The 12352-nt window shown below is 60.3% G+C and overlaps 2 protein-coding genes across 2 annotated transcripts; both read right to left on the reverse strand.

Annotated features, from left to right (window-relative positions):
* Positions 1-148: 148 nt before the first annotated feature.
* On the reverse strand, positions 149-9458 carry CMQ_7934 (heat repeat protein; the record flags this gene model as incomplete). Its single annotated transcript, XM_014313574.1, has 3 exons — positions 149-319; positions 1389-3642; positions 3868-9458. The coding sequence occupies 3 exons, from the start codon at positions 9456-9458 to the stop codon at positions 149-151; spliced, it is 8016 nt and encodes a 2671-aa protein (XP_014169049.1).
* Positions 9459-9765: 307 nt separating this feature from the next.
* On the reverse strand, positions 9766-11555 carry CMQ_7884 (adenylosuccinate lyase; the record flags this gene model as incomplete). The annotated part of the gene is made up of 5 exons (XM_014313524.1): positions 9766-10700; positions 10758-10844; positions 10912-10926; positions 10991-11150; positions 11211-11555. 5 exons carry the CDS (start codon positions 11553-11555, stop codon positions 9766-9768), a joined length of 1542 nt encoding a protein of 513 aa, XP_014168999.1.
* Between the last annotated feature and the right edge of the window lie 797 nt (positions 11556-12352).

Consider the following 12352-nt stretch of genomic DNA (forward strand, 5'->3'; position numbering starts at 1 on the left):
CAGCGCGACCAAGAACACTACCACCACCACCCAAGGCCTGGCTCCCCACTACGAACTCACCTTTACGTGCGTTCCCTGCGGCGAGCGGTCCTCACACAAGGTGTCCAAGCAGGGCTACCACCAGGGATCGGTGCTGATCACGTGCCCGTCATGTCGCAACCGGCACGTCATCACCGACCACCTCGGGCTCTTTGGCGGGGCGCGGTCGCTGGAGGAGATTGTGCGGGAGCGTGGGCAGCTGGTCAAGCGCGGGACGCTGGGCGAGGACGGCGACATTGAGTTTTGGGAGGACGGGACGGAGAGCCGGCGGGAGGAGCGGCTGGCAACGGAGGGAGTGGTGCAGCCGAAAAGGAGGGTGGAGGAGGGAGACAAGGCAGATGCGGTGCCAGGGTCGACATTTAAGTAGGGGGGGGGTGGGGAAGGGAAGGGAGGAAGAGAGAGGGAGGAGAGAAGAAGAGAAGAACGATTGATATGAGTCAACCACTCACACGAATTGTACAACAGATTATGACGGCGTTGAAGAGATTTCTTGTGTTTGAATTTCAAAGTTTTAATGACGCTCTACTGATTTACAATTCCTTAGCCTTGTGTTTGATTTCCTTTTCTTGGTTGTCTTGATTGTTCTATTATTTCCCTCTCCTTTTCCCTCTTCTTCTCTTCTTCTCTCCCACTTCTCACTCCCCTCGTCGGTGGCTCCGGTGCTCCTGTCCCCGTACCTTGCGCCGCTCCTTCTTCTGGTCCAGCCGCTTGCGCTTGTCGCGGCCGTGCTTTGCCGGCATCGTGACCGCCTCGATCTTGCGCTTGGTTGCGCGCTGTTGTCTACGGTCACGTGCCGCCGCACCTGCTGACAGCAGCAGACGCGTGTACGTGGCGTTGCCGAGACGGATCTGCAGGGCGTCCATGAGTCCGACGGCGCGCTGGCGGAGAGCGTCGAGACGGGCGGCAAAGAGCGGGTCGGCCGAGACGGGCGCCGCGATGGAGGCGTCGGTCAGGTTGCGCAGGGGGCGAAGGACGGCACGAGCGGCCGTCTCGGAGAGGGGCATCTGGTCGGTTTTGTCAGACTTGTCGGACTTGCAAAAGGCCTCAAGCACGGCCATGGCAGCGGCCTTGGGCACCAGAGCAGCCGCCACGGGAGCAGTCTCGCGACGGACGATGCGAGCAAGCCGGAGGAAGACGTAGCGACGGTCGAGGCCTTGGAGGCGAGTTTTGGTGGCCTTGGTCTTTGCCTTTTCGTCGGATTCGTCAAAGCCTTCAAACTCGTCATCATTCTCGGCATTTTCGGCATTTTCGGCATTTTCGTCTTTCCCGTCATCGTTCTCGTCGTCTTCCTCCTCCTCCTCTTCCTCCTCCTCTTCTGGCTCCGCTCGCAGATGCCGTCCAAGGTACACCAACATCCGTGCAGCCTCTTCGGCCTCAGCCTCATCCACGCCCAGTCCGCTGCGTCCCGACAACACGCTCAGACAGCCGAGCACCATGTGGGTGACGTCGTCGTCAGCGAGGACGAGGCCGTAGGAGCCAGTCGCCGCGTTCTTCTCGCCGTCGGCCAGGCCAGCCGGCTGCAGCCTCCGGAAGTCGGCCAGGTACTGAGCAATCAAGCGCATGGCAGCCAGCCGCACGGTGCCTTGGCGGAACCACAGACACTGCTGGACGTGGTGCCAGAGCGTCTTGTTCTGGGGGTCGAGCGTACGGGCCGGCGCCATGTCGAGCAGCGTCTGGACGGTCTGAAGGGCCGCAGCGACGAGGGTGGTCTCGTCGTCCTGGGTTGCTTCCCCCAACACGTCGGTGATCCGGCTGAGAGCAGCGTGGACGTCGTCGGCACGGGCGTCCACCAAGCCGCTGCCGCCGTCGGCCAGCGCGTCCCACGACGAAAAATAGATGCCGTATGCCTGCAGTCCGAGGCGCAGAACGGCCGGCTTCACTGCCGCATCGGCCTGCAGCCAGGCGCCAAAGAGGCCGCGGAACCGGTTCGTGTTCTCGCGGCTGGCCCGCCGCAGCAGCACGCGCAGCAGGGCGGCCGCCGCCGCACGGCAGCGCGGACTCTCATCGTTGGCCAGCAACACGACCAGCGGCGCAAAACAGGCTGCCACGATCTGCTGGACGTGCTCGTCTGCGTCGGTCTTGTTCAGCAGCAGCAGCACCGCGTCCATCACCGACAGCCGCCCACCCTCGCGGCCGTACTGCAGGTTGGCCACGACAAAGTCCAGCTGGGCCTGCCAGCGCGCCCGCCGCTGCGGGTACTCGCGCACAAACTGCAGGAAGGCGCCGCGTGCGAGGTCGCGCGTGTCCCGGTCGTCGTTGGTCACCATCACCGTGCCCACGTGATCCAGCGTGTCGTACACTGTGGCCGTCTCCACTCGGCGGGTTAGAACGGCCCGCAAAAATGAAAAGGTCACGTGACGATACAAAGGCTCGGTCAAATCGTCACGCAGTCTTGTCAGCAGACCGTCCACGGCAGCGTCACGGACAGGTACGTCAGGGCGATCGCGCAGCACGGCAGCCACCAGCTTGAGGGCGGCCTGGGCGTGCTCACCGCCGGTCGAGGTGGCTGTGCTGACGGTGCGGATGGCCTCGCGCGTGGCCACGCGGTACAGCCCCGAAAAAGCGGCTGCCTCCGGCGTGCCGGCCGGAAAAGGCAGACGCACTAGGACGACTAGCAGCCGGAGAGCAGCGGTCTGGACTTCCTCGGCCGCGCCATCCATCACGGCGTCACCCAGCAGTGGCACCAGGCCGGCCACGTTCTCGGCCGTCCGCAGACTGTCAAACTTGCGCAGCACCGAACGCAAGACGTCCAGCGCAAAGCGCACCAGCTTGTGCGTGAATCGGCTCGCCTGCCGCCCACCCACGTTGTTGCGCGTGCTCTTCTGGAAGAGAAACCGCTTCGTGCGCGGATCCATCTTGCGGTCGCGTGCATCCCGTTCTCCGGTCTTGTCGTCGGCCCGGTAGACCTCCTGCACTACCTCCCAGCAGAAGACCAGCGTCTCGCGGCTAGCGGCTGCTTCGTTCTGCACAAGCCCTGACGCGATCCGGCCCAGCAGCGTGTCGATCTTGCGCGCCATCGTCAGGTCCACGCGCTCTAGCAGCAGCGCTCGCAGCGGTGCCACCAGCACCGATAGCCGTCCGATGGACGTTGTCCGTGCCAGCAGCTCCATCGAGTCTTGGCTCTTGCTGCTGCGCACTTCTTTCATCTTGCTCGTGTACTCCTCTGCGTCCTTTTCTTGGCCCGCCACCCCGAACACGTCGTCCATCACGACCGCCACGGCCGTCTCGGCGCAGTAGTCCAGCGCGCCTGGACTGCATGTCGGCAGCATTGCCAGCAGCAGACTGTGTAGCGTGTATGAGAGCACGTGCAGCTGGTAACCGCGTGTCAGTGCTCCTCGCAGCTCTTGGATCACGAACCCAAAGCTCTCTGGCCCCAGGATCACCGCAATCCGTGTCAGCGTCGTCCGTGCCATCTCGCGTGACTCCCATGACTTGCTGCGCAGAATGTGGCAGATGTCCGTCAGCACGCCAGCTAATCGCTGGTCACGTGATGCTCGTGGCAGCAGGCTTAGCAGTTTGACCACCACCACGCCTACTGGTACTCGTCCGCTGACTGTCTCTTCGTCCTTGGCGTGTAGGTGGGCGATGAGTCCGGGCGTGAAGCTGTTAAGAACTTCGTCTGTGAACCGTTCGATTGACGGGAGCGAGGCTGCCAGAGGAGTTTTCGTCTTCTTTTTTTCCTCACTCTTCTCCTCGCTCTTCTCCTCGCTTCGTTCGCTTGCCTCTTCCTCTCTCTTCTCCTCGCTTCGCTCGCTTGCCTCTTCCTCTCTCTTCTCCTCGCTTCGCCCGCTCGCCTCTTCCTCTCTCTCTCTCACCCCAACCACCAACGCGTCCACGACTCGGTCTAGCAGTCGCACCACCTGCTTCTGCAGCTCCGGCTTCGACTCCACAAACGACAGAAACCGCCGCAACACGGCCCGGTACTGTCCCCATTCGAGTCCCTGCACCAGCTGTCCGATCGTCGTGGTCGCCTGAGCTCCCAGCCCGTGGTCGTCCGCCCCGTCCTCGCGCCCAAAGATGAACTGTTCCAGCAGCGGGATGAAGAACTGGCTGACGTGTACGGCTGCCGAGTCCATGGCGCCGGCTGGCGCCCTCGAGCACCTGCATCGCCTGCATCTGCTTGGCCACGACCGGGCTGAGAATATTGGAGAAGAACGCCCGGCTGTCGGGCGTTTCAGACATGTCGACGTCGAGGTCGAGCGTCTTGACAGTCTGCGTCTTCTGAACTGCCTCGTCCTCGTCCTCGCCTCGTCCTCCTTCTCGTCCTCCACCAGCACGGCCAGCTGGGAGACCGGGCCCCACGACCGTAATGTCGCAATCAGCTCGCCAAACACCCGCGCCACCTCCCGCCGCACCGTCTCGGACGGATCGCGTGCCCCTCCGTAGATCGCCGGCAGCAGGACGCTCTTCAGGAGGTCCTCGTACGCGGCATCGCGTGGCTGGTGTGTCTGCGGTTGCGTCGCGTCGCGCACGAACCGCCCGATCCCATCGGCCGCGTTGGATGACAGGATCCCAAACTCCTCGTCCCGCCGCAAGAAGAAGAGCAGGTTGTGCAGCACCGGACGCCACTGGTTTCGGCTCAGGGCCGGTTCCGCCCGCACGACCGCCCCAAACGCGGCCAGCCGTCGGTCGTAGTCCGGCTCGTCCACCCGGCCTTCGACGTAGGCGTTGAAGCCAAAACAGAGCGCGGCCACCGGACGGAGATCCTCCTCCTTCTCGTCGCTGCTGCTACTGCCACGGCCCTCGGCAAACACCGACAGCACCCGACACAGCGCCAGCCGGTTCTCCCGGTCCCGGAAGAAGGAGAAGAGCGAGGCGATCGTGCCGAAGACGCGGTCTCGCAGGTCGGCCTGCTCGCCCAGTCCGTCCAGCCGGATAAACCGCTCCAGCAGCCGCAGCAGCGCTCCCTTCACTCGCGGACTCACCCGGCGCGACGGCTGGTTCAGCAGCCATGTCGCAATATCCACGAGGCTTCGCACGCGTGTCGACGTCTGCACCAGCGCCGACAGCAGCACCACCGTATCCACGCAGGCCTCCAGCAGCGGCCGGCTGATCTCGGCACCCGTCGTGGCGCTAGTTCGCCGCATCACGTGATCCAACTGGTCTAGGGCCATATCGAGATTCGGTTCGACGAGCGTTGAGAGGATGGAGCGTCTCGTGGCCTTGTCTTCGTCCTCCTGCTCTCCCTCTCTCTCCTCGCCCTCCACTCGCTCTTCTTCTTCACCCACCAAACTCCTGACGACTCCCAACGCATACAGCTTGACCGCGTCCTTGGCCCGGTCCATCGACAGGCTCTCCAGCATCTTCGGCACGATCTGCGCGTCCTCGGCCAAGAAGAGCGTCCAGCGCGGCATCTCGGCCCACGTCCCCAGCAGCCGCCAGGTCCACGAGACGCCCTGGGTGGTCTCCTGTGGCAGCCGTCCGATCACGGGGCTGATGACCTCGGCCACGATCACGGTCCGGTACGGCGTCCAGTCAAAGGCCCCGCCATTGCGGAAGAGCGCACAGAGACAGCGAAGGGCCGTCGTCTTGGCTACCCGTCGGAGCGAGGTGTCGGGGGAGGACGTCGTGTCGGCCTGGTCGGTCCCCAGTCCGCGCGAGGCCGAAAAGAGGCAGTACAGCGTCGCGTTGACGAGCGCGTCCATGTGTGGCGTCGCATTGGTGCCCAGCTCGTGGATGATCGACTCCAGCATGTTGAGCACGCCGACTTGCTTGCGTGCTGGCACCAGGCTGTCATCGCCCACCCGGTCAAACAGGCTCGCGCGCAGGGCTCCGCTCGCCTCCAGCACTCGCACGTGCTGCAGGCTGCCCAGAGCCACCTGCAGGAAGCCGCCCAGACTGGCGACGTCGAGGCTGCGGATGACAAACAGCCGCGTTGCGTGAAGACCCTGACGGCCGCTAGCTGCGCCCTTTTTCGCAATCGCCCGCCCGTAGAGCAGCCGCAGCAGAACCGGCATCAGCACCGGTCGGTCTTCCGGCTGGATCCGCCGTCCGTCTTCCCCGTCGCCCTGCAGCAGCAGCGTCAGCTCGTTCTTGAACCGCGCCTCGTCTAGAAGTGCCTCCAAGCTCTCACGGTGGCGTGTCAGCCCGGCCTGTCGCCACGACAGCAGCGCCTTGAGAGCCAGCCGCTGCACGTCGCCGTCTCCGTTGGCCATCAGCTTCAGCAGTGCTGCATATGCCCGCTCGCTCTGGAAGAGTGCCTGGCCGTTGGCAAAAAGCGAGAACACCACCACGAGCGCCTTCTTGTCGGAAAAGGACCAGCTGTTGTCGCTGTCGGTGTGTTCGGTGTCCACATCCTCCATGTTGATGTCCTCGTCGACATCTTTGCCAGCCTCTACTTCTTCCTCTCCCTCCTCTACCTCCTCTTCCTCTTCAACATCCTCTCTTTCTTCCGTCCACGACAACAGATGCGGCACCAGTCGCCGTGACCGCTTCTCAGCCAAGCTCGGCATCGCTGCCAGCACCTTGAGTGCCTTGCCGCGCTCCATTCCGCCATACGCCGCCACGGCCGCCTGGCTCTCTTCAAACGACTGTCGCAGCCGCGTCGATGGCTCCGTCACCACCTCCTCCGTGTCAGCCGCCACTGCTAGCAGCCGTGCCACGTGGAAGCAGTCAAAGTCGGTCGCCGGCAGGCGCTGCTCCGATGGGTTCGATGATCCGTACAAACCGGACGGACTGCCCGCACGCGGACCACTTCCCACGTCCAGCCATGCCAGCGCGTGCTGCGCCACAGCCTCTTCGCCTGCCCGATTCGCCTGCGCCACCTGCTTCATCGCCTCGACCGCGTCGTCCCACACCGGCGCCAGCGGCACCGACAGCATGCCGAACAAAAACGCCGGCAGCGCCGCCTGCAGCCAGGTTTTGTCTGCTACGCGTCCGTAGGCCAGCGCCAGCTTGCGCAGGTGCACCGCCATGTTGCGCGCGTTATGCGGCCCAAACGGGATCTGCTCGATCTGCAGCATACTGTCGAGTGTCGTCACGTGACGTTGATATTCGTTTTGGAGGTTTGCGTTTTCGCCCTCTTGTCCTTCAGCACGCAACAGCCGCTGTAGGATGAGCAGGGAGACGAGCCGCAGCCGATGTGATGTCGACGAGAGATTGTCCACCAGCGCCTGGACAAACGGGTCCTCCGTATCACCGCTGTCGTCGCTCTCTTGACTCGCCTCACTCTCTTGGCTGCCCAAGCTCTCCTCATACTGCAGCAGCGCCTCGAGAAAGCCCGGTCGTCGCACAAACCGGGGTGCAGCCGCGCGCAGAAGCGGCCACAAGCCCGGATCTGGCGTCGCTGCCAGCGCCGCCGTCATGCGCAGGTACGACCGGAAGCCCTGGCTGACGATAAAGGCCGTCTCCGCCGTCGTCGTGCCGGTCGGCCGCAGCGCCAGTCGCAGCTTGCGCAGCAGTAGCTCGGCGATGCGTGCCAGCGTCGAAGGATGGGCCACCGTCACGTCTAGCACGTCCAGAAGCGCCGCGTACTTGGGCAGACAGCGGTCCCGCCACGTGTCCGGGTCCTTGTCGTAGGCTCCACGCTCGGGAAAGGGCGTGATCTCAAGCTGCTCGAATCGGCTGACGATCTGATCCTGCCATGACTGCGGCAGGGACAGACAGCCACTGTTGCTGCTGCTGCTGCTGGCTGCTCTCGGCATCTGGAACCCCCCCCGTCCAACCATGACCGGCAGCACCGCGCACAGCACGTCCTCGTTGCCCCCGTCGGCCCATCGGCCCATGATGAACCGCTGAAATGGCTTCTGCAGCAGCTCCCGGAACCGGCCTACATTCAGCTCCACCACGTATGCGCACAGCGGGATGAACCAGCGCGACAGCCGCTCGCGACTCATCACCTGCGTCAGCGAAGCCACCCACGGAATCAGCGCGTCCACCGTAGCCTGGCTCCACACGATCGCCACGTTGACCACCACGTGTCGCCACACCAGCGATGCCTCCGTCGGCCAGACCGCTTTCTCGTCGTCGTCATCGCTGCTGCTGCTGCTGCTAGTCGCCACCATCGTCTCCAGCGTCTTGGCCAGAAACTGTACCAGCTCTGTCCAGCTCTCCAGCTTGCTGCCTCGTCGCACGCCCGCAATCACGCCCACCAGCCGGACGTAGATCGAGAGCCGCCAGGGCGAGCCGCCGGCTGCCGCTGCTGCCGAACCCTCTGCCAGAATGGCGTCCACCACCAGCTGCAGCGCTTCCGGTGAGCTGTGGTGCACAATGCTCGTCAGCACGCCGCAGCACACGTCGCTCCAGGTCGACCCCTGTGGCTCCGCGCTCAGCTCGTCCGCCGGAATCGCCCGCACCAGCGCCACAAACAGCTCTGGGCCCGACGAGTGCAGCGACGTCCCCGAGCCCTTGATCGACTCGGCAAACAGCGTCATCAGACCCTGCATGTACAGCTGCGGTCCGCTCTTGCTGTTCCTGTGCTTGTTCTGCCGTTGTGCTGCCTCCACCGCCCGCAGCAGCCCGTTCCGCGCGTGCTCGATGATCAGCGGCAGCGCCGTCTCGCGGTGCGACGGTGTCGACGCCTTCTTAACCAGAAAGCTCATCGCCTCGGCCGCAAACCGGGCAATGTGGCCGGGCACGCGAGCAGGGAATTTCTCTGCTTTCTCGCTTGACTCTGCCTTTTCCGTCTTTTCTGTCGTTTCCGCCTCGTCTGCCTCGTCTGTCTCTTTTGCCTCTTCTGCCTCTTCTGCCTTTTCTGCTTGTTCCGTGCTTTCTTCTTCCTCATCCTTCTTTTCCTCCTCTTCCTCCGCTTGAGCGCCCAGCAGTGGTGCCAGGATATCGTAGGTCGGCCGCAGGTCCGGCACCAGTAGCCGCGCCAGGTACTTGAACAGAAACGCCAGCGCCGCAAACGTCCACTCGATCACTGCCGCGTCCAGAACGTGGTTCTGCTGGTGATGTGACCGTGCAATGCCCGCGCCGCTGTTGTGCCGTGCCACGCCAACCAGCAGCACAAAGGCCCGCGCATTGTAGCCACGCGCTACAAACCGCGTCCCCAGGTCGTGCGCGAATGCCGTCAGCAAGTCCAGCAGCGGCTCCAGCGCGTCCCGCTCGTCGTCTAGCGTCTGCGCCTCGCGGATGCTCTTAGTCAGCTCATCCATGATCCGCGCCTCGAAATGCAGAATCTGCGGCAGGCTCTCGCTGAGCGGCTGCACCGCTCGTCGGAAACCCGTAAATATCCGCGACAGGTTCAGGTCCGACCACTTCTCCAGCCCGTTGCGGAAGTACGACGTCGTCACCGAGACGTCACCTGCCGTCGCTTCGTCGAGGTCATGGCGCCGGACTCTGCGCAGCGGATCCAACGAATGGAGCTTGGCGATCTTGCTGCTGAACGACTCCCATCGGTGGTTCTTTTGGTGTTGTTGTCCGGGCGGCTTTTTTCCCCTTTGGGCCTTCACAATCCGGCCAGATGATATTGCCGGCATCTTGTGTGTTTTGGTGGTGATCTTGCTGCCCGATGTAGAACAGGCTTCTTGATCAAAATCTGCAGAAATTGGAGCTTTCTTTTTTTTCTGCCGTCCAAAAATTTCAAGTCCGATAAGCGATAAGAAATGGACTCAGAGTACTAGGCTTGGAACATGTTGTAACCAAAATCGTCTAAAAATATATCTAGTCAGAGCCCCATATATTTCCGTGTGATTGGCTCTTGTATAGCTATGTAGATTTATGGGTTCTCTTCGACCCTCGGTGAGGGAAAAAATGCTGTGAAAGATTTTGGTGTTACCTTAGATATTACACTGAAAGTTCTGTCGTTGCAGCCTTCTCAAAGATCGCCTTGTATGGTTGGATCGTCTTCTCCACCACACCCCCAGGGCCACAGTAGCGCTCCACAATGGTGACACTGCGACCAATATACAGCTCCGGCCTCAACATGTCGTCGATGCTTCCCCATATCGGCTTGAAAAAGTCATTGGCCTTGATCCTCTGAACCAAGTCGTTTGGCTTGCCTTCACCCTTCACGGCATACCCGGCCTCTTGCGATAAAACGCGGATCTGTTCGTGAGCCTCCTGCCTTGATGCGCCAAGGGCGCAGAGCTTCACGATGATGCTTTCGGTGATCATAAAGGGCAATTCTTCCTGGACGCGCAATGCGATCCGCTTAGGGTAGATGACTATGCCGTTCGTGATGTTGTCGAGGCCGCCGAGGATTGCATCTGCCAGGAGGAACATCTCCGGAATGTCGATTCGGCGCACTGCACTGTCGTCTAATGATCTTTCCATCCACTGCGCAGCCAGCGTGTTTGCAGTCGTCGCCTGCTTTGAGAGCAACTCCCGGGCGAGACTGGACACTCTCTCCGAGCGCATCGGGTTTCTCTTGTACGCCTTCTCGCTGTTAGCTTGCCTGTCCTGAAGCAGAAAGGTGTGGGAAGGAATGCACACCATCGCCGACGACCCAATCTGACTGGCCTCGAATGGCTCTTCAGCCTCCTTCCACGAAGCCAGATGCCGGATATCTCCAGCGATCTTTTGCGCGGTGGAACCAAGACCACAGATCGCATTAGCGACCAGTGAGTCGATTTTGCGGGTATACGTCTGGGTCGATACATCATAGCAGCCAGAGAAACCGGTCTTCTTGCAAATCAATTCGTTGAGCTGGTCGCACTTGTCGCCATCTCCGTTAAAGATTTCGAGGAAAGATGCCTGCGTCCCTGTAGTTCCTTGGGCACCTGTGAAAATATTAGTCACCGATCCGTCATGCAACTAGATTATCAAATTAAGCTTACCTCGAAGGAGCAGCCCGTTTCGAACATGTTCGATGCTCTGAAGGTCCAATACAAGATCCTGGGCCCACTGAGATGCTCGCTTGCCAACTGTTGCGAGTTAGCAAGCTGTCTTAGTGCTGCAAGAAGAGACAAATTCAAACCCATGATTATTTACCTGTAATTAACTGCGCTGAAATGGGAATATGGTTAGTTCCAACTGTCTGCGTATGTGTTGATACGGAGAAACACATTACCTGGCTGCAGGTGAGTATAAGCCAGAGTAGGCATATCCTTCCACTCCATAGCAAACTTGGCCAGGTTCGAGATAACCTTGGACAACTTCGGAAGGAGAAGATCCATGGCATCACGCATCAGGATGAGTTCTGCGTTGTCCGTGACATAGCAGCTGGTTGCCTGAAATACAATGTCCGGTTAGCAGGACGGCCTTTATATGAGGATCTTGTGACAACGAACTCCATAGTGGATAATACCGGCCGCAGCCGGCGCCACGGTTCCAAAGGCGTGCACATGAGCCATTACGTCGTGACGGCGCTTTTTTTCCTCGATTTGGGCAGTCTTGAAGTCTTCGTCAGTTACTTCAAGATGCACCGCCATCTGCTGGAGAGCTTCTGGCGTGATTGTATCGATGCCAAGCTCGCTCTCGGACTCTGCTAGGAGCAGCCAGAGCTTGCGCCACAACGAGTGACGAGAGCGTTGGCCGTACAGCCGTGCCATGGCCTCGCTGCAGTATCTAGACGTCAATGACGTCTGGTAGGTGTCAAAGGGCGACGGCCCAGCACGTTCTTTAGAAGCTCCCATTGTCGCAAAGCTGGTGGATGATTTCTTGACAAGATTGTAAAAAGATAAAAAAATTACTCTGTAGCTGCGTAATAACCGCGCCGTAAAATACCCCGCCAATATTAGTCAAACGAACTAAGCCAAAGTACGCTGGAAGTATGTAAGTTCCTGTGCCGGAGGATAGGAAGATTCTTGAGTGAAGCTGTCACGTTAGCCGGAGGCGGACTCTAGTTAACCAATCAGTGTCCGTCCCATCCTATACGCAGAGTTTTCAAATTGTCTGATAGTTGCATCTTGTATCGTACCCCGCACCCTATACTTGATCGTAATACGATTATACGACTTACTTCTTTCATCAGAACACGCAGAGCGAGTACTAAATATCTGACCACCATCTTGTAATCAATATCACTTTAGAAAACATTCTTTAACAAACCGACAAACCTTGCTAGATTCACACCCCTGTAGCTTCTTTAATTTGGTACTCGCACTATCTCCGGCCGTAAAATAGCCAACTCATCACCTCTCCCAGCCTTATATTAAAAAGGGAGCGGCTTTTTCCCGTGAAACTTCACTTTGTATGGCGATTTGGTAATTAGCTGCTTAGAATAAATGTGCTGGCCAATTTGCATCAAAATATGATGGTACTGATCAGTTGCTCTCACCCTGTTTTCGTCCATGCTACCTGGTAGAACAAATGGCGCAAAATAACCCCTGCTGTAAATGCATTTGGGTATTCGTATTACGGGAGCAGTGCCGACTGCCACTGCATCACTGCATCCATCCCTCTAATATAACTGCAGATAACGCACAACGCC

Source organism: Grosmannia clavigera (assembly GCF_000143105.1).
Source record: "Grosmannia clavigera kw1407 unplaced genomic scaffold GCSC_82, whole genome shotgun sequence".
In the NCBI taxonomy this organism is placed as follows: Eukaryota; Fungi; Ascomycota; class Sordariomycetes; order Ophiostomatales; family Ophiostomataceae; genus Leptographium; species Leptographium clavigerum.